Here is a 25,342-nt window from a genome sequence, read left to right as displayed (position 1 = left end):
AATGGGAAAGCAGCAGCTGACACTGTGTGTGGAGTTTGGAGTTACACACCAAAGAATGACAGGATTCTAAAGGTAAAATCCTACGTCTTGATAAAAGACTGGTCTGATAAAAGATCCCCAGTGAGCTGTGGATCCCTTTTCCCAGTCCCTCCAAGGCTCTGGGGGCACAAGGAGGGCTCGGAGCCCCTGGCTACTCACGGAGTGCAGCTCACACATCCTCTGCTCCGCCGCGCCGCGGCCGGGGCGCGCGGCAGCCCCGTCATCCTCCCACGGATCCCGGGGAATTTAATTACTGCAAAGTCCTCACTGCCAGGCAGCTTCAAAGCCCTGGAGAGAGAGAGAGAGAGGGGAAAATATCCTGGTGATGCACAGAAACCAAGCCTGGAACGCTGGCAGGAGCATCATTAACCCCTCAGTGTTTATCCCAGAAATAATCGTCTGGAATTACCCCCAGAATTCTCAGATGTCCACACACAAAATTCCATTCCATTCTCTGCTTTCATTTTTTTTTTTTTTTTTTTTCATTTGAGCAGGCTGTAAAAATCTGCTGATCACATGGAGCCACTTCACGGTGAGGCTTTTGTAGTGGATGACCCAACATATGGCAGAGGGAAAAAATGGGAGTCAAAAAAAAAAAAGGAAAATAAAAAAAACCAAACAGGAGGAAAAAACGTGCCCCTCCTGTGATCACTTGGATTTTTGGCTGCTTCGATTGCCTGGCAAGAGACAGGGGGAGGAGAAGGGGGAAAGATCAAAAAAAGAAAAGCTGTGCTCAGTTAAATTTCATTTCTAGCTGGTTTTTTCAAACAATACAAAGGAAGCAATGAGGAGTTGGCAGGTGCAAAGTGCAACAAAATAACCACAGAGGAGAGAAAAATGGGAAAAACGGGGGAAAAAACAGAGGTAGAAGAGAATGGAAAAATGGATCTGAATTAAGTTGGTTACACAGGGGCCTGGCACACAGAATATGTGGTTAAAACATCATTTTATGAGGTGCAAAGTGGAACTCTTGCCAAAGCTTTGAGGCAGGGATTGACCCCTCACCTGCATGGGCGGGCAGGGACCTGGCCAGGTGAAGGAAATGCATTTTTAGTGGCCCCAAATGACACAAATTTGCTTTAATTACCACCTTTATCGGCGCTGCTGCTGTGGAGGATGGAATCTCTCAAGAGGAAAAATCAAAGCTCTCCAGTTCTTTCTCCTGGACTCCACTGAAAGCTCAAGTGGCCACTTCAGCACCCAAAGAACCGCTGAGGTTTTTATTGAAAGCAGCTCAGAAATTCCCACATTTCCCTCGGGCTGGGCTCATTCCCTCCCAAATCCCCAAGTGTGGAAAGGATTTTGGAAATCCTCACCTAAACAAAGGATTGATTTGGTCTCTTTTTTCCAAGTTGGAAAAATCCCTTCCTCACCTTTTTCCCTCCCTGAGCTTTTTTTTCTCCTCTTTCCCTCTTAATTTCCCCCCTCAGGTGTGGATATAAAAATCATGGAATTTTATTTAGAATCTTTAACCCCAGCGAGAGCAAGTGGCAGAAATTCCAGCTTGCAGGAGTGCAGACACTGTGGTAACATTGACAGCCTTCATTTACATAAAAGAATACTAATTATGTTGTATCATCAACATCTGTGATTCTGCTCACTGCCATATGCGACAGTGTGGGGAATTTAACCCTTCAGCCTCCCCAGCACACCGGATTTTCTACTTTGGAACAAAAAAAAATAGGCCTGAAAGACAGAATTTTTTAGGGATTCATCAAACAGCTGGTGGCTCACGGGCTCTGTGAAGTGTAATTTTCAAAAAATGTTGAATTTCTCCTCAATTCCCAAGGAGGAAGAGGCTGCTGGGTTCTGCAGGGTCCCACAGCAGAGCCAGGGAATTACAAAAAAAGAAAAAAAACCAATAAAACCAGATTAAGGAATCCTGTGACAATGCAGGAGATAAATCAGGAGCCTTTTGTCAACTGCTTTGGGTTTTCCTGTGCTGGGCCAGGAGATTTCCTGCTTGGGAAAGGGAAGGGATTCCAAGCACCTCAGTCAGCTGACAAAGCAGCTTTGCTGTGTCTAAATTCAGGAATTCTCAGCACAAAAGCACCTTTGATGCTGCATTTGATATTCCCCTCTTCTCTTTAGGTATCCACAGATAACTCCCCTACAAATCCAAGCCATAATTCTGAAAGTTAGGAAGAAATTGTGTTTATTTAACCCCAAACCACTTGAATGAGAGGCTTTTCCTCGAAAGTGAAGCTTCTCCACCCACCACGCTTCAGAGTTCTTCACACTCAACATTTCTTTCTCTTGCTGACTCATATTTTTGACTCTTTCCATGAAAAAAAAAAAAAAAAAAGGATTGGAATAAAGCCTCACATGTTCCAAAGGCAGCTGGAACAGCTGCAGGACCAGCCCTGCACACGCCACAGAGTGAAACAAATCCCTGGGAAAGCTGGCACAGGACTAAGGAGAGTTTTCCTCTCTTTTCCACACACACACACAAACACTTTGTGACAATCTCCTCCCAGGAACAGAGAGAGCTGCAGCTCCCAGAGGGAATTCCAAGGCTGGGATTAAAGGGGAACAGGATTTGTGAGTCAGGAGCTGTAAACACAGGCACGAGGTGAGGGAAAAACAAACCTCAAAACAAACCTCGAAGAGATCACAGGGCTGCAGCTGCCCCAGAAATCCCAAAGTGGATGGGACAAGCCATGAGCAACACTGGGATTTCAGGATGGGGAATGAGCACCTTGGATTTCAAAAGCTCTGGAAAGAAACACTCAGAGCTCTGCTCTTTGTAATTATCAGCTTTAACTCTTGGGTTTGCTGGTTTGTTTTTTTTTTTTCCCCTCTCCATAAAAGCTGATTTTTAAGGAATCTCTATAAAATCTTCCTTTTCTCACCTACTTAGATCTTTTCCAGAGAAGGGATGGGGAAAGAAAAGAGGGAGAAGGGAAATAGAGAAGAGAAAAAGAGGGAGAAGGAATCACTTGGTTGCTCTACATGGAGGTGGGAAAAAAAAAAGAGGGAGAAGGAACCACTTGAAGCACTGCAATCCATTAAAGATGAGTAAAACTGAAAAAAAATGACAGGGAATAAAAGCAAAATAGGGGTATTAGTTCAGCTAATAACATTTTAGAGCCTATTTGATAACTTCTCACCTTGTAATTCACTTAAACTCTGGGGCAAACCCCATTTTCTTGCCTTGCATGGCTCAGAATCCTGGGAAAAAAATCCTCACAGCGAGCTCCTCTAACAGCTCCCAGAACCAAATGCAGCAGAAACAATTTGGCTGCTGCCCCTAAAAGAGAGTTACAAGAAACCACCCGAGCTCATTCTGCTCCTTTGTGCCATTGTTGCACGTTTGGAACCTGATTAAAGCCATCTGCAGGCATCTGGTGACAGCAGCTACTTTCTTTTTCTAAATAAATCTGCAAGAAGTCAAAATAAAAAAAAAAAAAAAAAAAAAAAGGAAAAAAAAACCTCAATCCAGGAGCTGGGTGCTCAACCCTGGAATGATGCTGCTTTTATTTGTCCAAAAGGTGATTCCAGAATAAACAAGAGAGCACAAACTCCTGGCAGTCATCTGCCAGGACAGGTGGGAAGCTCAGATTGAAGGATTTTTTTCACTCATTCCTTCATCCCTCTCCTGGGAATGGCAGAAGTGAAGCACAGAACCATTTGGGAATTGGTGTCAGATTAAATAAAGCACATTTGGGTTTTTTTTTTCCTATTTTTTGCAGCACTGTAGAAAAAAAAAAATCCTTGGATGTTCTTGGTTTCCATCAGAACTACATCAGGAATAGACAGGATTTGGTCAAATCATAGTGACAGGACAAGGGGGATGGCACCAAAATGAAAGAGGGAAGGTTTAGGTGGGATATTGGGAAGAAATTCTTCCCTGGGAGGGTGGGGAGGGGCTGGGATGGAATTCCCAGAGCAGCTGTGGCTGCCCCTGGATCCCTGGAAGTGCCCAAGGCCAGGCTGGAGCAGCCTGGGACAGGGGAAGGTGTCCCTGCCCTGGGGAGCTTTAAGATCCCTTCCCCAAACCATTCTGGGATTCTATGGAATAAGTTTAAAAATCCTGGGTGCAAAACCCAAGCACTTCCCACCCTCTCACCCCAATAAACCACTTTTTATGTGGAACTCTCCAATTTCTGCTGCAAACACTCCAATGTGGAAATCTGGGGATATCAGAGAGATCTCCAAGAATTCCATAAAAATTAAAAAAAAACCTTTCTTCCCCTGATTTTCACCTCTCTGTTTGTGAGGCACCAATTTTTGAACCAGATGTGCAAATGCTAACTTGTAATCTGAGCTGCCCCCACAAAAAAAAAAGGGGGAATAAAATCCTGCTTCAACATCCCTGTTCCAGTTCTGGCAGGAGCTGTCCCAGGAGGCAAAATCCTTTATTTATGGAATTCCAGAATCGCTGAGGCTGGAAAAACTTTGCTGTGCCTGATCCCCACCCATGCCTGGAGTGTCACATTCCTTGGACACCTCCAGGGATGGGGACTCCAAACCTCCCTGGGCAGCCCCTTCCACGCAGAAATTCCTCCTGAATTCTTCCTTGCTTCCCAAAGACACCAGAAATGACTTTTTTTTTTTTTTTTCAAGGAAAAACCCCTCATAGAATTGATATTCTGTTAGAAAATAGGAATTGCTGCTGTGGCACCACCACACCCCCTCATCCCCTGTCCTCAGAGACCCTCGTGCCCCAGAATTACTCACTCAGAGCATGGAAAATACCCAGGAAAAGAGGCAGGAATCTCATTTTCCTGCTCTTTCTCCAAAAATCCAGCAGGGTTTCTTCCCTTTACTCCTCTCCTTCAAACCCTGCTGGGTTCAGACTTGCAAATTCCACCCCCAAGGAGCAACAGTGGCCGGAGAGATTTTCCAGAGAGATTTTTCCAATTATTCTGGAGCTCTTTTCTTGAAAACTCTCAGCTTTCTGTCCCAAAATTGCTGCTTTCCCTCTCTCCAGGCTGACACAACAGGCAGCTGGGTACAGGAAAATTAACAAGGAGAAAAGAGGAAGACAAATCCTCCACCTGGACCTCAGCAAATCCTGAGAATTCCCAACTTTTCTGTGCCAGGTGGGAGGTCAGGATGCTACAGGAGCCTGGAGGAATTCCTGCTGGATTCAGCTGTTGGATACAGGAACTGGAGGACTCCACACCCAACCCAGCTGTGCCAAACTCCAGCTCTGGAGCTTGAGGAAAATGGGATTTTCCTGCCAGCTTCTCCAGCAAGTTCAGGTTTATGGAATCCTCCCAGTTAATTCCCAACTCTGGAAGTGTTAAATTCTTCCTGGGAGCTCTCAAAATCCACTCAAAGCTTGAAGATGGAATTGTCAGGAATCAGTTTTTAAAGAAATATAGAAAAACTCCAGCCAAACCCAAAAAAAAGAGTGAAAAACCCAAAGCACTCGGATAAGGAAAATCCTATTCCCTGCACTGGCAGCGTTCCTGGTGGGAATAAAGAGGATTCCAGCAGGATTTGTTTGTCTGCATCCTGCCAGGAAGCTGAAGTTGGCAGATTTTGGTCCATCTCTGACTTTAGAGCACAACAAATACAAAATTAAAGCATTTTCAGGTCCAATCTCCACATCAAGCAAACTGCTCCAGGTAAATGAAGTGCTCAGGGAACGGAGTCCCATGAAAAACCTCTCTTCCTTAAAACTCTGGGATTCTGAGCACTTCAGAAAAACCTTTAAGGTCTTCAAGGCTCCTTTAAACACAACTTGGGCTCTTGTGCAAACTGGAACGTGCTGTTACCTCACCTGCAGTGAAAAGGGAATTAAATATTCCCATTCCTAAAGGCTGGAGTGGATAAAATAACCCAGCCCTGCCCTTTTTTTTTGCTGTTTTTTGGGGAACTGGTGGAAAAAATCACCTCCCTCTGCTTTTCCTGGTGAATTCCAAGGAGTAAGAAAAGGCACCAAACTCTTTTCGGGTTGGTTGGGAGGGAAATTTATGACTCCACCAAAAGCCTTGGCCTCTTCCAAGAGCTGGAATTCCAGCTCCACACAAAGGGCTGCACATGTGTCTTCTATTCACATTCCTTCCTGAAGATCCCTGGGAATGGAGCAGGGTTTGGAAATAATCATGGAAAAGGCAAAGAGGAGGTGAAATCCTTCAGTCCACAAAGGGATGAGTTGTTGTGTGCTTGCACTGCCACGTGAGTTTCAAGTTTTTAAAATTTCAACTATTTTAAAGATGAAATTTGAATATTCCTAGACTAAAACCTCAGGCAGCTGTATTTTTAATTTTCACCTCTTGACCTCAGCTTCAAAACTCCATTTCCAGGTGAAATATTGTCTCTACATTCCTTGGAGTCACTGAAAACAAACAAACAAGATCCACATCCTACAGAAGCCTGAAAATGTGGGAATTTCTATTTAATGCCCCAGGGTGTTAAAAAGCATTGTTCAAATGCTATTTATGCCATAGTTCACAGCTTTCTAAAAGTTAATTTCTCTAAAATCCCTTCTCCCCTTTCTTTCCATCCAGGTTTTATTTTGGGGATGGCTTTTGGAAGGGTAAGTAAGATGGGAAGCAGGAGCTGAAGGATGATCTGGGCATTAAAACAATTCACAGCATTCCTGAACAACTCCAGTCCTCCTGGACCTGTCCAAAGGCAAGGAATTCCCAGCAATTCCCTGCTGCAATTCCCTGCTGCAATTCCCTGCCTCAATTCCCTGCCTCTTCCATCTGGAGAAGCCTGAAGCAATTACAGCAAAACCCCACAATTGGAATTACCAGCCTGGAGCAGGAAAAAGAATTAGAACAGGCTGAGAGCTGATTCTGACTGAGAAAAAGTTCTAATTTCACTTTGCAACCAGCTTGGCACAACCTGGGAATTCCCAAGGAATTCTGTGCCCACAGGGGTGACAAGAGCAGAGGGTGATGCCCCAAATCCTGAGGTTTTCCACCCAAACTTCCCTCCTGGGACAGCTCAGTTAGAGCAGGCAGGAGAGGAGCTTTCAGGGCACAAAATCAGCAGCACTGACCCCAAAGCTGTTGGAAATTCACTTTTTTTTTGTGTCCCCCATCCCTAAACTGTTGGGATTCACACCAAACCCAGCATCTTTGCTTCCTTTCACACTTCCCACTGCCCAGGGAATAATGAACCAGGGACAGGTGAAACCAAATCATCCCAAGGTGACAAAGCAGGAGCAGAGATCAGCAGCCTTCCCTCAGATTCCCATTTTTTTATCATTCCTTTAAATCACAGCCAGCCACACAAATCCCTGCATTTTCCAGCCTGCTGGAAGCATTTTTTTTTGCTTTTCCCCACGCTCTTGAACCATTATTATCCCACTAAGCACATCCCATTTATCAGGAAAACAACACATCCAGAGTTGAGGTTGACAGCAAGAGTTCGCAGATTATGGATTCAAAATACCAAAAATCAGCCTTTTCACGGGGAAAATCCTACTCCAATCCCATCCAGCTTCCCAACCACAACAAAACCCAGCATCGCTTTGGGCTCGATCACCTTCAAGGTCTTTTCCAGGTCCAACCATTCCATGACTGCAAAGGCAGAGCTGGTCACATTCTGACCCTTCAGGAGCACCTTCAGCATTCCCAAATTCTCCCTTAAAATTTGCAGGGAATTTCGGTGAGATGAACCCCAAAGGCCTGCATGGCACAGGGAGGAGGGGATTTGGCAGCTGCAGCACCTCGGGCTGCCCTGGCTGCCGCAGGGATCCGGGAGCAGCGGAATCCCAGCCTCTGGCAGGATCCCTTTGTGACAGACACAAAGAGCACGCAGCGAGCGCTGGCTGACTTCTGGCGACTCCTCTGCTGCTCTTTTTGGAACAGAACTCAGCTCCAGGCTGGTGAAATCCCTGCTGGATTAGGAAGGAGCCCATGCTGGAGGTAGATGTGGTCGCAGCGAGGTGGCAGAGCCATCTCCAGCAGCAGCAGGCTGTGCCCGATTCTCTCCCCAGGCAGAAGAAAAGAGCATTAAAGAGGAGAGCACAATTCCACAGCCTGGAATCCGAGCAGGGAAGGAGCCTCCAGGATCCCAAGACAAAAATAACGCCGGGGTTTTCACAGCCCTCTCCATCATTTGCTTTGCCAATCAATTATTTGGGGTTTTTAACCCCAAACGAGTGAGGCAGGACAGCAGAATTTTGTCTGTGAGTTTTGTAACAGCAGAAGATTTTCTCTGGGTTTTACAACAGCAGAAAATTTTCTGTGGGTTTTATAAATGGGTTTTCACAGCCCTCTCCATCATTTGCTTTGCCAATCAATTATTTGGGGTTTTTAACCCCAAACGAGTGAGGCAGGACAGCAGATTTTTCAGAATTTGTAACAGCAGCAGATTTTCTGTGGGTTTTATAAATGGGTTTTCACAGCCCTCTCCATCATTTGCTTTGCCAATCAATTATTTGGGGTTTTTAACCCCAAACGAGTGAGGCAGGACAGCAGATTTTTTTTCAGTGGGTTTTGTAACAGCAGTAGATTTTCCCTGGGTTTTACAACAGCAGAAAATTTTCTGTGGGTTTTATAAATGGGTAAAAATGAGTAAATCACAGCCATTTATCTGATTTATCCAAGCGCAGAGAGGGTTTTGGTGTTTGATTTGTCTGCCCAGCAAACCCCAAGGTGCTCAGTGGGATTTCTGTACAGGATCCATAAGAATTCCCACATTCCCACATGGAGAGTGCTGCTGCGTGCCCAGCTCTGGAAATAGAAAATCTCTGAGCCCTCCACTTGGACCCTGGGGCTCCACCAAGGGCTTCTGTGTTTTCTTGCCAACAAAGAATTAAAGGATTTACACATCCTCTTCCCCTGCTCAGCTGCTGGGCCTGGCTTGTGCTGGGAAAAGCCAATCCGTGCAGCAATCCCTGCTCTTCCTCAGTGGCCAGACAGAGATCTGAAGTAAATAAAACTAAATTTGTTACAAATAAAACAAAACTAAAATTCGTCTTTTCAGCCCCAGCCTCGGCCGAGGTTTGTGCCTCTGTTTTTTGGTAGAAAAGGAAGAATTTCTCTCGTACAAATGTACCTTTCACTCCTGATTTGCATATTAGGAATCGTGCTCCAGCTGAAATCCTTTTTTATTTCTGACCTGCAGGATGTGAGTGGTGCCTTTGTCCTGCCCACAAGCCGAGGTCGGAAGCAGGACCCCGATTTGTGAACTCTCAGGTTGTTAATCTCCCTTAAGAACTGCAGCTCGAGCCAGGCCCCGCTCTGCAGCATCTGTTATTTTAATAAATTATCCTCCCACGAGGTTAAAGTTCATCCCTTCAATTTGTCCTGAGATGAAACAACAACAGGACAAGGGGAGTAAAGAGGGAGAGGTGAATTTGGGTTTGATGCCACAAAAAGCTGTTCCTAAACCCTTCAAATTTTAGGATAAACAGGATATTTCCTTCCTTATTCTGACCCATCTCCACATTACCCAAAGCAGCAGAGGAAGTGCAGGACAAGAGCACAACAAACTCCAAAGGAGATTTTTTTTTTTTTTCCTCCCCCCACTCTTTAAAAGCCACTTGTTGTTCCCACTCTCCATCATGAATATTTCTATTTCTTCCAAATAAAATATTGGAGGAAATAAAATATTTCATCCTCTGGTGAGCAGGATCTTCATCCCTGCTCTGCTTCAGGTGAATTAACTATTCTTAGTTAAACAGATTTGCTTCTAGTCTCAGTCTGATGACAGATTAACTCCTGACTGGTCGGATTAGGGATTTACCTCTGGAAATAAATCACTTTTGAATCTGAGTTATAGCTATTAGTTCTTCCTAGCTCAGCTCAACAGCTTTTAGTGCCTCTTTTGTGTTTTTGAAAGAATGATTAAACATCATTAAATCCAAGCTCAGGGCTCTTTCTCACAACTCCAGGCAATAAACAGCTGATTTCAGGTTTGTTTTTTTTTTTTTTTTTTAAGAATGACAGAGTTTTACATGGATTTTTTTCCAGCATAATTAATGCCATTCTAATAATGGCATTTTTTCAGCATAATTAATGCCATTTTCTTCTAAATCTAGAATGTTTATCCTTAAAATTAAACCATGTTTTTTGTGCTTGTGTGGTTTTAAAGGACATAACCCCCACTTTGTTCTCCTCACATATCAACCTCCTCTTCCCACACGATATTGCCAATATTCTCCTCCAGCTGCAGAAAGCCACAAAAAATTCACAGAATCACAAAATATCCTGAGCTGGAAAAGACCCACAAAAATCCTGGAAGTCCAAATCCTGATTTCTGATTTCTGCACAGCAACCAGCAGACATTTAAACACAGTTTGCTCTTAAATGAAACATGAAATATTCCAAATATGACACCAGCAATGTCCCTGCCACCAGAAGCAGCAGCCACCAAGTGGAATGTCAAGAATAAAAATAACCCCACCTGTAGCTGCCGTGGGAGGGGACTGGATGCTGAAATCCAGGATTGAGCCCCCCTCACCCCAAATCAAGGGGTTTTTAAATGGCACAGCCCAAACTTCATTAAATTTATCTTAAAGCAGCGCTTTGAGCCAGGCACAACAGCTGAATTGTTTCATTTCTCACTTGAAAAGCCCTTAAACATCCAAAATCAGACTGTGCTGTTCAGTTCCACCAACACACACAAATAAATACCCTTATTATTAAAATATAGCCCTGGGTTTGTGTCACTCGATCCTTACACCCCTCCCTGCAGCCAGAACCTGAGAAATCCCCACTGTGACTACAAATGCAAAGAAAATTATTCTGTAAAACCCAAGAATTCCTCATGCCATGAGTTACATCTGAGAAGGGGGGGAGGTTTCCATGCCCAATTTTATTTGCTGAAGTTCAATGCATGAAGAAATGATTTGGTTCTGGTGGACCCCAATAGAGAATTTATTGATAAAAATATAATAATAAGAGGTAGGAGTCAGCCAAAAACAACATTTCCTTCATACACACAGCGCTTGTTATTTAACCTGCAGCACAAGGTGCAGCTCTAAACCAGCTGAAATTCCTGGATAAAGTCAATTCCAGCACCAGGAAAAAGCTGGAATGGTGAAAAAAGTGCCCCCCCCCCAACCCAAACCATTCTGGGATTCTGTGATTTAATACCAAAAAAATAAATCACAAAATACAAAACGTTCCCAGTTTTGTCAGAATTATTGGAATGGAGTCAGGCTCACAGACACCCATCCCTGTTAGGAAAAAAAAACTGGGAATAAAGGTCCCAAGGCAGCACCCAGTGATCCCCTCAGGACACTTTTAGGGTTTCAGGAAAACAAAAAAATTTGGGAAAAAAGCCCCCAAGGCAGCACCCAGTGCTCCTCTCAAGACACTTTTAGGATTTCAGGGAAAAAAAAATTGGGAATAAAGCCCCAAGGCAGCACCCAGTGATCCCCTCAGGACACTTTTAGCATTTCAGGAAAACAAAAATTGGGAATAAAGCCCCAAGGCAGCACTCCTCTCAGGACACTTTTAGGATTTCAGGAAAACAAAAAAAATTGGGAAAAAAGCCCCCAAGGCAGTGCTCCTCTCAGGACACTTTTAGGATTTCAGGAAAACAAAAAAAAAGGGAAAAAAGCCCCCAAGGAGCACCCAGTGCTCCTCTCAGGACACTTTTAGGATTTCAGGGAAAAAAATTGGGAAAAAAGCCCCCAAGGAGCACCCAGTGATCCCCTCAGGACACTTTTAGCATTTCAGGAAAACAAAAATTGGGAATAAAGCCCCAAGGCAGCACTCCTCTCAGGACACTTTTAGGATTTCAGGAAAACAAAAAAAATTGGGAATAAAGGCCCCAAGGCAGCACCCAGTGATCCCCTCAGGACCTCAGGACACTTTTAGGATTTCAGGAAAAATTTTTTAAAAATGGGGAAAAAAGCCGCAAGGCAGCACCCAGTGCTCCTCTCAGGACACTTTTAGGATTTCAGGAAAACAAAAATTGGGAATAAAGCCCCAAGGCAGCACTCCTCTCAGGACACTTTTAGGATTTCAGGAAAACAAAAAAAAAAGGGAATAAAGGCCCCAAGGCAGCACCCAGTGATCCTCTCAGGACACTTTTAGGATTTCAGGTAAACAAAAATTGGGAATAAAGGCCCCAAGGCAGCACCCAGTGCTCCCCTCAGGACACTTTTAGGATTTCAGGAAAACAAAAATTGGGAATAAAGGCCCCAAGGCAGCACCCAGTGCTCCCCTCAGGACACTTTTAGGATTTCCAGCTGAAATCCACTTATCATTTCCTCACCCTGCCCTGCCCAGCTCTTTCCACACCGCTTTTATTTCAACCCCAAACCCTCCAATTGTCCTGGGAGGCTTTTCAAAGCCTGGCAGAGAGGGGCAGAGTGCAATTAAAGGACAGCATTTCTTCATCAGATCTAAAAATCTCAAGCCTCCCACTGCAAGCGAGCGGGAAAATGCGATCCCAAGGCAGCGCTGCTCCTGGAGGGGATGGATTTGATTTTTTCCAGGGAATAAGGGATGGGATCAGCTCAGCTGATCCCCTACAGAACGGCTCAATGCAGGGCCACAGCTGTGGCACACAACTCTTGCCTTGATCTTCCATGGTTTGCCCTGAAAAGGGCAGAAATGCACCAAAGCTTTGCTGCAGTAAATTGGTGTTTTGAAAAAAAAAAAAAAAAAACTCAAAGAGCATCCCTGGCTGCACTCACAGAGGGGAGGAAAAAAGGTTTGGGATTTTTTTCTCACATGGTTAGAGGTTGAGTGTGAAAGTTTTTGTGGTTTACACCCCTCCCCAAACAATTATTTCCTTTAAAATCCATATTATTTAGAAATTCCAGCCTTGTGGGGGGAATTCCCGTGCTGGAGGATGTGCTTTTTTTTTTTTTTTTCCTTTTGGCATTTCAGTCAGCAAACTCCCTAAAACTGCTGCTGCAAAAAAAAAAAAAAAAAAAAAAAAACCACAAAAAACCACCTCCTCAGTCAGAATCTTTCTTTAAACAGTGCATTTGTCACGACTGACACGTTACACAAGACACATTTCAGAGGAACTTGGAGCTGTCACATCCCTGGATTGCAGCTCTCTGTCTCCATTTGGAAAAGCAGCTGAAAGCTGAATTACAGAGCCCAGAAGTGCGAGCGCCGTGGGGAGGAACAAGAAAAGCTCCTGCTTTTCACATTTTTTTTTTTTTTTTTTTTTTTACTTCCTCAGCAAAGCCAGACTTCTCAGTGAATTACAGCATAATTAGCTAATTAAAGGAACTCACCTAGCCAGTGTTCTTTTCAAAAAAAAAAAATCTCAAGGTAGGTCCCCAACAATTTGCTGTTTTCTGAGGGATTTCAGCTGATTTGTCACCAACTGGAGGTGCCACAGCTCACGCGCTCCTCATTATCATCTTGCAAGCTAAAAGCTCATTAACAACAATTAGGAAAAATATATAAACTTGGCAGCTTTGTGTTCTTTTCTGCCTACTACAGACACTCTTAACGCTGTTGCAAAAAGGGATTTTTTTTTCCCTTTTGCAGCCAGCAGAACAGTGGGTTTTAATCTGAATTTTCCTCAGTGCACCAGGATATCAATGACAGCAAATAGACAAATAATCAGCTTTAGTTCACCTAAAATCCCATCCCAAAGACACTGGCAAAAGGCAGAATCTCACCTCCAGGTTTACCTCCTCTCCTTTGGAATCTGTTTTGTTTTCATGGGGTGCTCTGGCTGCTCTGTGCTGGAATTCCCTGGCTCCTGAGCCACAAAAGCCTCACCTGATCCATCCTCGAGCTAAAATCTCCTCAAACCCCAAAGTGAAGAGCGTTTGTGGGCACACAGGGAAGCATCAAGCAGCAACCGAGATATTCTCAGCTCTGAACGGGATTTTTAAATCATTTCTGTTCAACAATTTGGATTTGCTCAGCTTCCTTAGGAGCAAAGACTCATTAAGGGTTTCACACTAATGAGGGACCTCTTTCTTTCACTGGAATTCAAGGGGGGCTTTTTTCTGGACAAGAGTCTGGGGTGAAGGGGTTTGGGAAGGGTGAAGGGGTTGGGGAAGGGTGAGGATTTTGGGAAGGGTGAGGATTTTGGGAAGGGTGAAGGGGTTTGGGAAGGGTGAGGATTTTGGGAAGGGTGAAGGGGTTTGGGAAGGGTGAAGGGGTTTGGGAAGGGTGAGGATTTTGGGAAAGGTGAAGGGGTTTGGGAAGGGTGAGGATTTTGGGAAAGGTGAGGATTTTGGGAAGGGTGAGGATTTTGGGAAAGGTGAGGATTTTGGGAAGGGTGAGGATTTTGGGAAAGGTGAGGATTTTGGGAAGGGTGAAGGGGTTTGGGAAGGGTGAGGATTTTGGGAAAGGTGAAAGGGTTTGGGAAGGGTGAAGGGGTTTGGGAAGGGTGAGGATTTTGGGAAGGGTGAAGGCGTTTGGGAAGGGTGAAGGGGTTTGGGAAGGGTGAAGGGGTTTGGGAAGGGTGAGGATTTTGGGAAAGGTGAGGATTTTGGGAAGGGTGAAGGGGTTGGGGAAGGGAGAAGGGGTTTGGGAAGGGTGAGGATTTTGGGAAAGGTGAAGGGGTTTGGGAAGGGTGAGGATTTTGGGAAGGGTGAGAATTTTGGGAAGGGTAAAGGGGTTTGGGAAGGGTGAGGATTTTGGGAAGAGTGAAGGGGTTTGGGAAGGGTGAGGATTTTGGGAAGGGTGAAGGTTTTATGAATATCAGGTTGCTGAGATAAAAAAAAAAAACATCTCCCAAGGTTTCATTCCCCAAATGGGGAAAAAATAAAAACCCCCAGCAACAAACCCAACCCTTGATGAAATATTCAAGCTGAAAACCACAAATGTTGTTGAACAAAGTGAGAAAAGTTCCCGTTCTCACCGGAGAGGATTCTGGCAGAAAATAAAGGGTTGGAGGGGAGACCTCTGAAACAACCCCATCTTCCCATTCCTCCTGACCTCAACCACGGCTCCCAGTTACTGGCAAAGTTGTCAGACAATTTATTTATTATTTCTCTGTTTATTTGTAACCATTTTAAACCAAACCCCTCAGTTTTGTTTTGCCTCAGAGCTAGGGCCAACGTCAGAAAACCTTTCACACTTCCCCAAAGCTAAAAACACTCAGGAAGGAATCCACACTTAGGCACTAGAAGCTGAATTTTGTAGTATTTTTTAGAATTTTGTATGATTTTGAAGTATTTCCATTTGTTAACTGTTCTAAATCAATCCATTAACATTTTCTGAGGGCTGAGAAAACACTAAATTTCATTTTACGAGTCCCAACAGAAGCCCTGTGGCATTTCAGTATAAAAACAGTTAAGGAAGGGGAAAAAAAAAAAAAAGGCCAAGAAAAACAGGATCTAAAAGACATTTTCAGTCCTTCATTCTGAATAAACCACTTTTGGTGCTGAGCAAGTGCTTCTTGTCACGTGCTCGGAGGTGCTGAGACAACACAGGGCTGCTTAAAAATAATAATTAACAAGTGAGTGCGTTTTAGCGCTGAGGAAAACAACCTGCAGCGTGTGATGTGGGCAGAGCTGCAGCAGCCACAAGAAACCCTCTGAAAAAAAAACAAAACAAAAAAAAAAATAGACACCCAGAACCTGAATGTGCTTTTTTCTGTCCTCACTGAGCAATTGTCAGCACTCCCTTCCTGACTCAAACCAGCCCCAGAACACGAGGCTGGTCCCAAATTTCTCCATCCTCACAAGCCTTGGACCACACGGAGCAGGAATTGCAGCAAGAGATTCCTTCCTAACAATCCTTGGCCACACAACAGCCAAAAAAAAAAATCCCCAGTTTGGGCTTTTTTGGCTCTTTTCTAGCCCCTAACCCGTTGCATGTGTGACTATTGTCCAAGCCTTGCTCCTGAACAAGCAGAATTCTCTTGTAACCCACCCAGCTTGCACAAAACCCGGAATTATTCCACGCTGGCAAAAAAATCTGCCAACTTCAAAACACCCTTTCCCACTTGGAGTCAGCTCGAGAATGATCAGGGGAGGAATAAATGCACATTTATGGTTTGCTGAAAGCTCGGAGACATCAAATGCTGCTCACGCTTGGCACATGACTCCCAAATATCTGCACCCAGCCCGTTCTCAAGGCAATTAAAAACACCAAATAAAACCCCAAACGCTTTTGTTGCCTTCTCCTTTTTGGGTTTTTAAATATCACCCGACCTCTCTGACCCTGCATAAACCACAGGAGCCTCCCCAGGGCAGCTGCCCAAGGCAGAGCAGCCAAATTTTGGTGAAAATTCCACACGGGGCAGCTCCTAACATTTTACAGCACGACTCATTTAATCCAAGTTTAATCCACAGTGCTCGCATCCGCGGGGAGTTTTTAATTCACAATTCCACTAGTTTATCCCCTCTCATCCTCCAGCTCTTTCTCCCATCCTCATTCCCACATCCCAGCCACGTTTCCTCAGCTGCAGCTCAGCCCTCAGCACTCTGCTCCACAACACTTCATTTTTTGCTTCCAACCCCACAAATCAACCCTTTGAATCCGCTGGTTTCTGCCTTTCTTCCTCACAAGAACGCCTGAAAAATTCCCGCTGAAATCCATCCCTTTTCCCTGGAATCGCCACCTCCTTCCCGGGGCTCCAGGAGCATCTTTTCCCCCCAGCGTTTTTCCCCGAGGCAGCAGCGGAGCGTGAAAGGACCAAATTTTGCATCTGTTTCACACCAGGCGAGCCCAGCCACTCCAGGCATCTCTCCCCGACTAAAAAGTGCAGCGAAGAACTCCGCGAAGTAAAGACAACTTCCCGCTCTCCCAGCTTCAGCATTTCGGGATAACGGGATGCTCTCCCCACGCCGTTCGACCTGCAGCTGTCTTGACACAAGGATCAGGCTCGTTCCCTGCGCCTAAAGCGATTAAAGAGCGATTTTCCCCTAAAATTAGCAGCTTTTTCCAGCGCTGGATTCCTGTTTTTAAGGGCTCGGTTATCCCGGATCCGTGATTCCCGTGGCTCCGGGAGCCCTCGTGGCAAGGGGGGACCCCCTTGGAGGATTAAAAAGGGGGATTTTGGAGCAGTTTTCTGCCTGGAGCTGACCCCAAGCCCTCCCCCGGATCAAGTTCAGCTTTTCCCCCCTCTTGGGGACACAAACGCACGGATTTTTAGGGTTGTTTTTTTTTTTTTCCCTAAATAAACACAAACCCGCACCGAATTTCCCCGTTTTCGTGCCCTTTCCCCGTTCCAGCTCAGCACAGCGGTTTAAAGGGAGTTTTTAAAGGTTTTGTTTTGGTTTTTTTTTTTACCCCTCCTCCCAGCAAAGCCTCAGCACCCCCTCACGGTCCCGGGGAAGGGGGAGAGGGTCCCGGGAAGGAGGAGGTGGAAAGGGATTTGGGGGGATTTTAGGAAGGGGAGTCGGGGGAGCGGATCCCGAGGATGAGGAGGGGGGGGGGGGGGGAAGGAACGTGGAGAGGGGAGGATGTTCCCTCAACAAAGGCAAAGTTGCGGAGCCGCCGAGCCCGGCGCGGGGGTCCCGCCCGCACACAAAGGCGGCGACCCCGGCCGTGGGTGAGGGGGGGGGGGAGGGCAGCGGGGTCCGCCTCAGCCCCACAGCCGCACCGCGGAGGAGGAAGGGGGGTGTCCCTTTGAGGGGGGGGGAGCAGCAAAGACCCCTCCTCTCCTCTCCTCTCCTCCTCCTCCTCAGCGCCCATATCCCCCCAGCCCTGTGTCCCTCTCTGTCCTCAGGAGGGGTCGCGTCCCGTGTGTGTCCCCCCCCCCTCCCTCTCTCTCCCCCCCCCCCCCCGTCCCCTTTATTTACCGCCATCACCAGCACGCGCGAGCTGTCACCCAGCGCGAGACGCCCCGGCCGGCCACGCCCCCTCCCCGCCCATTGGCCGCCGCGCCCCGCCCCGCCTTTCCATTGGCTGGAGCGCGCGTCACTCAACGCCAACACCCGCCTCCCTCTCCGCCGCTTACGCCGATTGCGTAGCGCGGCGCACAGGCTAAGACCGCGGGTGTTTGCGCTGCTTGCGTAGCGTACGCGCCCCCGCTGGCGTAGCGTACGCCGCGGCGGGCAGAGCGGTGTCGGGGCGTACGCTGTCTGCGCAGCCGGCAGGGGGCGCTGTTCAATGGGCGCCGGGGGGGGCGGGCCGGCGCGGGTTCGAGTCCCGCCCCCGCCCGTGACGTACCGGGCTTTGTGAATCGCGGGGCCGAAGTTCGGTTGAGGCACGGGAGGGTAAATAAGGGTGTCGCGGAGACAAAGAGGCTCTTAAAGGGGCGGCGCGGGGGCCCCCGAGGGGGTGGGGTGGGGTGGGAGGTGCCCCACGGGGGCCCTGAGGTGATGGGGGTGCTGAGGTGACGGAGGGGGCGCGCCCCACAAGGGTCCCTGAGGTGATGAGGGGCTGTGAGGGCTTTGAGGTGATGGATGCCTTGAGATGGAGATCCTGAGGCGATGAGGGGGCACCCGGGGAGGGACAAGGGAGTTCTGAGGTGATGAAGACCCTGAGGGGATTGGGGGGGACACCTTAAATGGTCCCTGAGGTGATGGGGGGGTGGGCAAGGAGGAGGTTCTGAGGTGATGAAGACCCTCAGGGGGAGCCCCAAAGTGACGGGGAGACGATGGAGGGGGGTGTGGGGACTCTGAGGTGATGGAAACTCTCAGGTGACAGGGGGGACACCCCAAAGGGTCCCTCAGGTGATGGGGGATCAAGGAGGGGGCTCTGAGGTGATGGGGGGGACACCCCAAAGGGTCTGAGAGGTGATGGGGGATCAAGGAGGGACTATGGGGGCTCTGAGGTGATGGGGGGACACCCCAAAGGGTCCCTCAGTTAATGGGGGATCAAGAATGGGGCTCTGAGGTGATGGGGGGACACCCCAAAGGGTCTGAGAGGTGACGGGGGGACACCCCAAAGGGTCTGAGAGGTGACGGGGGGACACCCCAAAGGGTCTCTGAGGCGGTGAGGGGACACCCCAATGATCCCTGAGGCGATGGGAAGGGTCCAGGGGGGGCTGTGGGGACCATGAGGCGACAGAGAACCTGAGGTGGGGGCTCTGAGATCACGGGGTCACACCCCACATGGCCCCTGAGGTGACAGGGACGCCGAGGCCATGGTGGCACCAGCGCCTGGCCCGCTTTGACCCTGTGCCTGCACAGAAATCCAGGCTGGCAAGGAGCCTGCAGCGTCTAACAATTAAAATTGGAGGGGAACGATCCTCACTCTCTTTGTGAGCTTAAAAAAAATGCCACAGCACAAGAACAGAACAAAAGCTCCAAAAGTCCCCTGGGGTGGCGGAGAGATTTGGGACTGGCTCTGCCACCGAAGCACTTGTGATCCGGATAACATCACCCGTATAAATAAATAAATAAATAAATAAAAAATAATTAACCATGCAAGGGTGAGGCCTCCATTCCCAAAATCCCTCTTGGGAATGAATTTCATTCCCAGTTTAGGGAATGAAACAACACTGACAGAGATTTTGAGAAGTGCAGAAGCAGAAAAAAAAAAAAGGATCCACAATGGAGCAGGATCTCAGCGTGACCACCTCTACCCCTGAGAAAACAACCAACCTTCCAAACTGGGATTTGACAGCCAAAATGAAGATTTTTTTTTTTTTTTTCAGGGAAAAAGAGTAATTTTGGCCATTAAGGGAGTGAAAGAAGCAGCTGATTCCCTCATTTCCAGAAAGCAGCAAAAGGCTTTGCTGGGACATAAAGGACTAAATCCTCCTCATCCTCATTCTCTGGAAACCCACTGACGTCAAGGGGTTAATTAAAGGCAGAACGTGGCTCCAGGGGTCCCTTTTTGGAACTGCAGGAGCAGCAGAATGAATTAATAAAACCCCAGGGATCCCCAGGGATTCCAGCACACACTTCCATGGTTTTTAGGCACACGAGCAGAGTTTTGCCTTCTCTGGTTACGGAGCAGCCTCGGGAATTAACAAAGCATTACCAACATTCACCATGACTAATCTGCTCATTAACAGGGGTTTTTGTTTTTTGGGTTGTTTTTGGTTTTTTTTTTTTTTAACCTTAAGGCTTTTAATGGGAAACAGGACAGGGATAACCATCCCTATAAATCCTAGTTTGTTTCCCTAAGTTTTCCCAGTTTAACTGCATGGAACGACAGTGAATTTCCACCACTGAACAGTCCCACACAAGTCATGAACCTGGGGCTAAAAGCTGCAAAAAAATTCAGTGTATTCAGCATGTTGGAATTTCTTATGGCTCGTGAACCACCTCTTTCTGGGCCCTGTGCTGATTAAATTTATTAAATCCTCACAACTAAAAGCTCTGAGCACTCTAGCATTAATTAGGTTTGCAAGTATAAACAATAGAGCATCATATTTATAAAAAACAACAAAACATTCTCAGCCAGAAAATCAAGCCACAAATCAGCTGGTTTTTTTTTTCTTCTTGCTTCATATAAAAAAAACTGTTTAAGACAAATTCTTTCTGTTTTCTTTGCTCTTCAGACTCATATGGGCAAGGAACCAACAATATTTTTTCTGGAATGCTGGTGCCTTCCCAGGAATATGAAAGAAAAAATATATGGAAATGATATCATTATGTCTTACAAAGAATTTTTGGCTTTTATTGCCCAAATCCTTCCTTATTCCATTGAATGTGAAGCCATCAGGATTTCTCAAATGCTGTGCAGGGACAGGATATTTATTATCTACCTTAAAAACAACGGGATAAAGCAGCTGGAATTCTCTCAGTGCCAGACAAAGCTCCTGCCAGGCTTATTTATTTTATTTTTTAATTTATCCAGAGCCTTCATTGAGAGGCAGCAGATTTTGACATTCCCATCAGCTACAGAGGATGAAGGCAAGGTAAGAACGTGCCAGGAAGAGGGAAATTAGAGAATTCCTGGATTTTTTTTTCACAGGGAAATGTTTGCTTTGGGGGTATAAAGGTCTTGAAGCAAATCCAAGAGAAGACTGGAAATAAACAACAGAAACCAGCACAACCATCCTCCCAAAACCCAGCCTTTTATTGGGGATGAAATACAACAAAACACCGCTGTGGATATAAAAAAATATAAATTTAAGAGATTTCTGTAGTCTCAGAAGCTCTGCTCTTGCTTTTGGCTGGAATTTTTCTTTTCCCTGTGGATAAACAGCGATTCCCTGCACGAAACACTGTCCAAAAAAAACCACACAACCAATGGATCCAACAATCCCAAACCGTGGAGGACACCCAGAATTAAACACGGCAAAGCTTTGAAACGGGAAAAATCCAGAAGGAAAAACTCCTGGGGCTGCCTCCTGTGCCACATTTTGGAGGGACTCCTGCTCCAGCCAGGATGCAGTCAGGAGCTCCAGGGGATCCAGAGGGACTCCTGCTCCAGCCAGGATGCACTCAGGAGCTCCAGGGGATCTGGAAGAATTCCTGCTCCAGCCAGGATCAGGATGCACTCAGGAGCTCCAGGGGATCCAGAGGGACTCCTGCTCCAGCCAGGATCAGGATGCACTCAGGAGCTCCAGGGGATCCAGAGGGACTCCTGCTCCAGCCAGGATGCACTCAGGAGCTCCAGGGGATCTGGAAGAATTCCTGCTCCAGCCAGGATCAGGATGCACTCAGGAGCTCCAGGGGATCCAGAGGGACTCCTGCTCCAGCCAGGATCAGGATGCACTCAGGAGCTCCAGGGGATCCAGAGGGACTCCTGCTCCAGCCAGGATGCACTCAGGAGCTCCAGGGGATCCAGAGGGACTCCTGCTCCAGCCAGGATGCACTCAGGAGCTCCAGGGGATCTGGAAGAATTCCTGCTCCAGCCAGGATGCACTCAGGAGCTCCAGGGGATCCGGAGGGACTCCTGCTCCAGCCAGGATGCAGTCAGGAGCTCCAGGGATCCTCTTCACCTGATGCCAGCCACGGGCACCTGCTGCTGCTTGCGGATCTTGTTGAAGAGCTCCATGTACTGCACCATGGTGTCCCCGGGGCTGTAGGTGCTGTCGTGCTTGGAGCCGAACACCGACGGGATCCCGGGCGTGTGGCTGCCCATGAAGCTCTGCATGAACTCCATCAGCAGGTTCCAGCAGTCGTTGGCGATCACACAGGGGCAGTATTCCACCTGGGAATGCATCCCCATAGCCTTGAGCTGCCAGGAAGGACCGTATTCCACCTGGGAACACAGCCCACAGCCCTGGAGCTGGTGAGAGGGGCAGAATTCCACCTGGGAACTCATCCCCACAGCCCTGGAGCTGGTGAGAGGGGCAGAATTCCACCTGGGAACTCATCCCCACAGCCCTGGAGCTGGTGAGAGGGGCAGAATTCCACCTGGGAACACAGCCCACAGCCCTGGAGCTGGTGAGAGGGGCAGAATTCCACCTGGGAACTCATCCCCACAGCCCTGGAGCTGGTGAGAGGGGCAGAATTCCACCTGGGAACTCATCCCCACAGCCCTGGAGCTGGTGAGAGGGGCAGAATTCCACCTGGGAACACACCCCACAGCCCTGGAGCCTCCCTGCAGGGAAGGCTTTTCATGGAAACATCTCAAAATATTCAGCATCTAACAAGGATGGGTAAATATAAACCAGACAGGACGTGCTGGGAACATGCAAGAGACCCTTTCCAAAGGGAAGGGAAGGTAAAATGCAAAGGGAAGGACAGCAAGCCCCAAATCAGCACTGGAGAGGTTGTTTTATCCCCTTGACCATGCTGATTAACCTGAGGGATGGTGCTCGTGTTGTGCAGCTGGAATTTAATCAGCTTTTTATCAGGATGGCATTCCTGCAGGGACAGCCCTGGAGCACCAAGGATTAAACCTTGGGAGAGGAGATCCAAACCTGCCTGCTGCACCAGCAACACGACTGAGACACAGAGAGGACAGGGAATTACAGAATCATGGAATGGTCTGGGGAAAGGGACCTTAAAGCTCATCCAGGGCAGGGACACCTCCCACCGTCCCAGGCTGCTCCAAGTCCCAGTGTCCAGCCTGGCCTTGGACACTTCCAGGAATCCAGGGGCAGCCACAGCTTCTGTGGGACATCTATTCCAGGGTCTTCCCACCCTCACAGGGAAGAATTTCTTCCCAACATCCCATCTACCCCTGCCCTCTGGCAGTGTGAAACCACTCCCACTTTTCCTGGAACTCCAGGCCCTTGTAACTAAATCATCTCTCTCCATCTTCCCTGTCGGCTCGCTGCAGACACCCTCAATTAGATCACCCCTAAACCTTCCTTCTCCAGCTTCTCCCACGGCATTCCCCTGCCTTTCCATGCGTTCCCCACCCTTCCCAAAGGGCTCTCACCTCCACGGAGATGCCCCTGGCGCTGGGGCCCATGGTGACCGTGCCCAGCTTCACCAGGAAGTCGCAGTACTGGTAGCGGGTGCCGCGGCTCTCGATCTTGTTGGCCTTGGCGTTCTGGAAGAAGCCCTTGAGCTTCACCATGAGGGTGTCAAAGTTGGCGTCGGCCACGAGGCAGGGCCCGTTCTCGAAGAGGGCGAAGCAGCTCAGGGGGTACTCGGAGTTGTGCATGACGTACATCAGCTTCCCTGTCTGCCCTGGAATGACAGCGAGGCAGCCGGGCTGGAAAACCAAATTCCTGCCCTCCAGCCGCTCCTCTTCCTGCCTCTTGTGTCGCTACTGGACACGAAGCAAGTACACAAAGGTTAAAAAAGAGAGCATTTTATCTGAGTATCTGGTATTTATAGAATTCCAGAGGTGACTGTGGATTGGAGCATGGAATTACCTCCTCTCCAGCTACACTGGTCAATCCAACAGTCCATCAATTCTCTCCTCCCACAAAGAAGAATGCAAACCAATCATTATTTACATGAACGGTGCCTGAGAACTGAAGGCTGAAGAAGTTTCATGAGAACTTTAAGACTTTCAAAAGAACTATAAAAGAAAACTGAACACTTTTAAAAATCAGGGCAACACTCTTGTCCTCCTTGCTTTAATTCCGGATCCTCACGTGTTTATTATGGTATCCATTCAGGGAAGAGCTTGGATTTCCTTCTGGAAATTTATAGGGAAAAAGAAATCCTCAGCAGCACCGGGATAAAACATCAGCACGGCTCGGGGTGAGGTGAAAGGAGAGCCCCAGGAGCACCCACCTCCCACCCACTGCCCGGAGGGAGCCTGGGCTCAGCCTCTGTTCCAGCTGCCAAAAAAAGCAGGAAAAAGCTGCTCTGGAAGATTCCAATGGGTCTGGCTGGGAAACAACGGCTCAGCAGAGCTGGGGCTGTGTGGGCTCACATCAGTGCCTGGAAGGGATGTGGGGAGCCAGGGGAGGAGGGAGAAGGGAAAAGGAAAGGGAAAAAAGGAGGGGAAGAGGGGAAGGGAAAAGGGGAAAAGGGAAAATGAGACAGGGAAAAGGAGAAAGGGGAAAGGAAAGAAGGAACTGTAGAATCACAGACTAATGGAAGTTGGAAGAGACCTTCAAGATCCGCCAGTCCAACCCTCAGCCCAGCACTGCCACTGTAACTCCTCAACCCCTAAATCATCAACCAGCATCAGATCCAGGCGCCTCCAGGGAAGGTGCAGAAGGAGGAGGAGGGAAGGGAGAGAAAGAGAAGGAGGAAAAGGACGGGATGGAAAAGAGGAGTTTGGAGAAGGGCTGCGCGCTGCCCCCCGGCCCTGCTGACCCTGTGTGCCGAGGGTGGCCGCGGTGTGATAGGTCTCGCAGTCCACGCCGAACGTCCCCTGCTTGTCCGCGCCCAGCGCCTCCAGCCGCCGCGCCAGCAGCTCCACCGTCTGCTGCACGCTCTTGCCCTCGGCCACCGGCACCTGCGACACGCTGCGACACCGACCGGGGGTCACAGACCCACCGGGACACCGCCGGCCGCGCCCCCGGGACTGCTCCGCATCCTCCATCCGGAGATTCTCCCCGTGTGCCCGGGGCTGTCCGCGCCGGGAGCCCGCCCGGGTCCGCCCCCCCATTCCAGGAGCCCTTCCCGGTGCCGCCCCCCCATTCCAGGAGTCTATCCCGGTTCCACCCCCCATTCCAGGAGTCCTTCCCGGTGCCGCCCCCCCATTCCAGGAGCCCTTCCCGGTGCCGCCCCCCCATTCCAGGAGCCCTTCCCGGTGCCGCCCCACCATTCCAGGAGCCCTTCCCGGGTCCGCCTCCTCATTCCAGGAGTCCTTCCCGGTGCCGCCCCCCCATTCCAGGAGTCCTTCCCGGTGCCGCCCCCCCATTCCAGGAGTCTATCCCGGTTCCACCCCCTCATTCCAGGAGTCTATCCCGGTTCCACCCCCCATTCCAGGAGTCCTTCCCGGTGCCGCCCCCCTATTCCAGGAGTCTATCCCGGTTCCACCCCCCATTCCAGGAGTCCTTCCCGGTGTCGCCCCCCCATTCCAGGAGTCTATCCCGGTTCCACCCCCCATTCCAGGAGCCCTTCCCGATGCCGCCCCCTCATTCCAGGCGTCTATCCCGGTGCCTTCCCCCCCACCCCGGAGCCCGTCCCGGAGCCCCCCGCGCTCACCAGGTGACCCCCATGGTGCCGGCGCCACCACCGGAACGGGCGGGGCCAGTGGCACCGGGAAGAGGCGGAGCCGCCCCGGAAAGGGCGGGGGCCGAT

The 25,342-nt window shown here is 48.6% G+C and overlaps 2 protein-coding genes across 9 annotated transcripts in view; both read right to left on the bottom strand.

Moving 5' to 3' along the window:
* The window catches only part of USP49 (ubiquitin specific peptidase 49), a 28,560-nt gene extending 10,863 nt beyond the window's left edge, over positions 1–17,697 (bottom strand). For all 4 annotated transcript variants that reach the window (XM_053998395.1, XM_053998396.1, XM_053998397.1 and 1 more), the window contains exons 1-2: positions 17,636–17,697; positions 199–327 (exon numbers count right to left, since the gene is read on the bottom strand). The gene's annotated coding sequence lies outside the window, so the exon portion shown is untranslated. The remainder of the gene's footprint in view (positions 1–198; positions 328–17,635) is intronic.
* Positions 17,698–20,792: 3,095 nt separating this feature from the next.
* Positions 20,793–25,338, bottom strand: MED20 (mediator complex subunit 20). 5 transcript variants are annotated; one of them, XM_053998002.1, is made up of 6 exons: positions 25,247–25,338; positions 24,410–24,561; positions 23,070–23,323; positions 22,790–22,794; positions 22,097–22,154; positions 20,793–21,890 (listed from the first exon to the last, which is right to left on the bottom strand). In XM_053998002.1, exons 1-6 carry the CDS (start codon positions 25,258–25,260, stop codon positions 21,675–21,677), a joined length of 699 nt encoding a protein of 232 aa, XP_053853977.1. In that variant the 5' UTR covers positions 25,261–25,338; the 3' UTR covers positions 20,793–21,674. The 5 variants fall into 5 exon arrangements, with proteins under 5 accessions (XP_053853977.1, XP_053853976.1, XP_053853975.1 ...); XM_053998001.1 differs by lacking the exons at positions 22,097–22,154; positions 22,790–22,794; XM_053998000.1 differs by lacking the exons at positions 22,097–22,154; positions 22,790–22,794; positions 24,410–24,561 and having other exon boundaries at positions 25,247–25,265.
* Positions 25,339–25,342: the final 4 nt, after the last annotated feature.

This window comes from Vidua macroura, chromosome 24 (genome assembly GCF_024509145.1).
Source record: "Vidua macroura isolate BioBank_ID:100142 chromosome 24, ASM2450914v1, whole genome shotgun sequence".
Classification (NCBI taxonomy): Eukaryota; Metazoa; Chordata; class Aves; order Passeriformes; family Viduidae; genus Vidua; species Vidua macroura.
Note: the sequence above shows the minus strand (reverse complement) of the source record. Positions and strands in the feature narration are given on the sequence as shown.

Bases quoted from the DNA above. Each gene is read 5' to 3' on its own strand.
- MED20 (XM_053997998.1), bottom strand. From the start codon at position 24,767: ATGGGGGGTGGAACCGGGATAGACTCCTGGAATGGGGGGGCGGCACCG. The intron at 23,324-24,409 runs GTCAGCAGGGCC...CTGTCATTCCAG, and splicing joins GGCCACCCTCGGCACACAGG to GGCAGACAGGGAAGCTGATG. The intron at 21,891-23,069 runs GTGAGAGCCCTT...ATGCATTCCCAG, and splicing joins CCAGGGGCATCTCCGTGGAG to GTGGAATACTGCCCCTGTGT.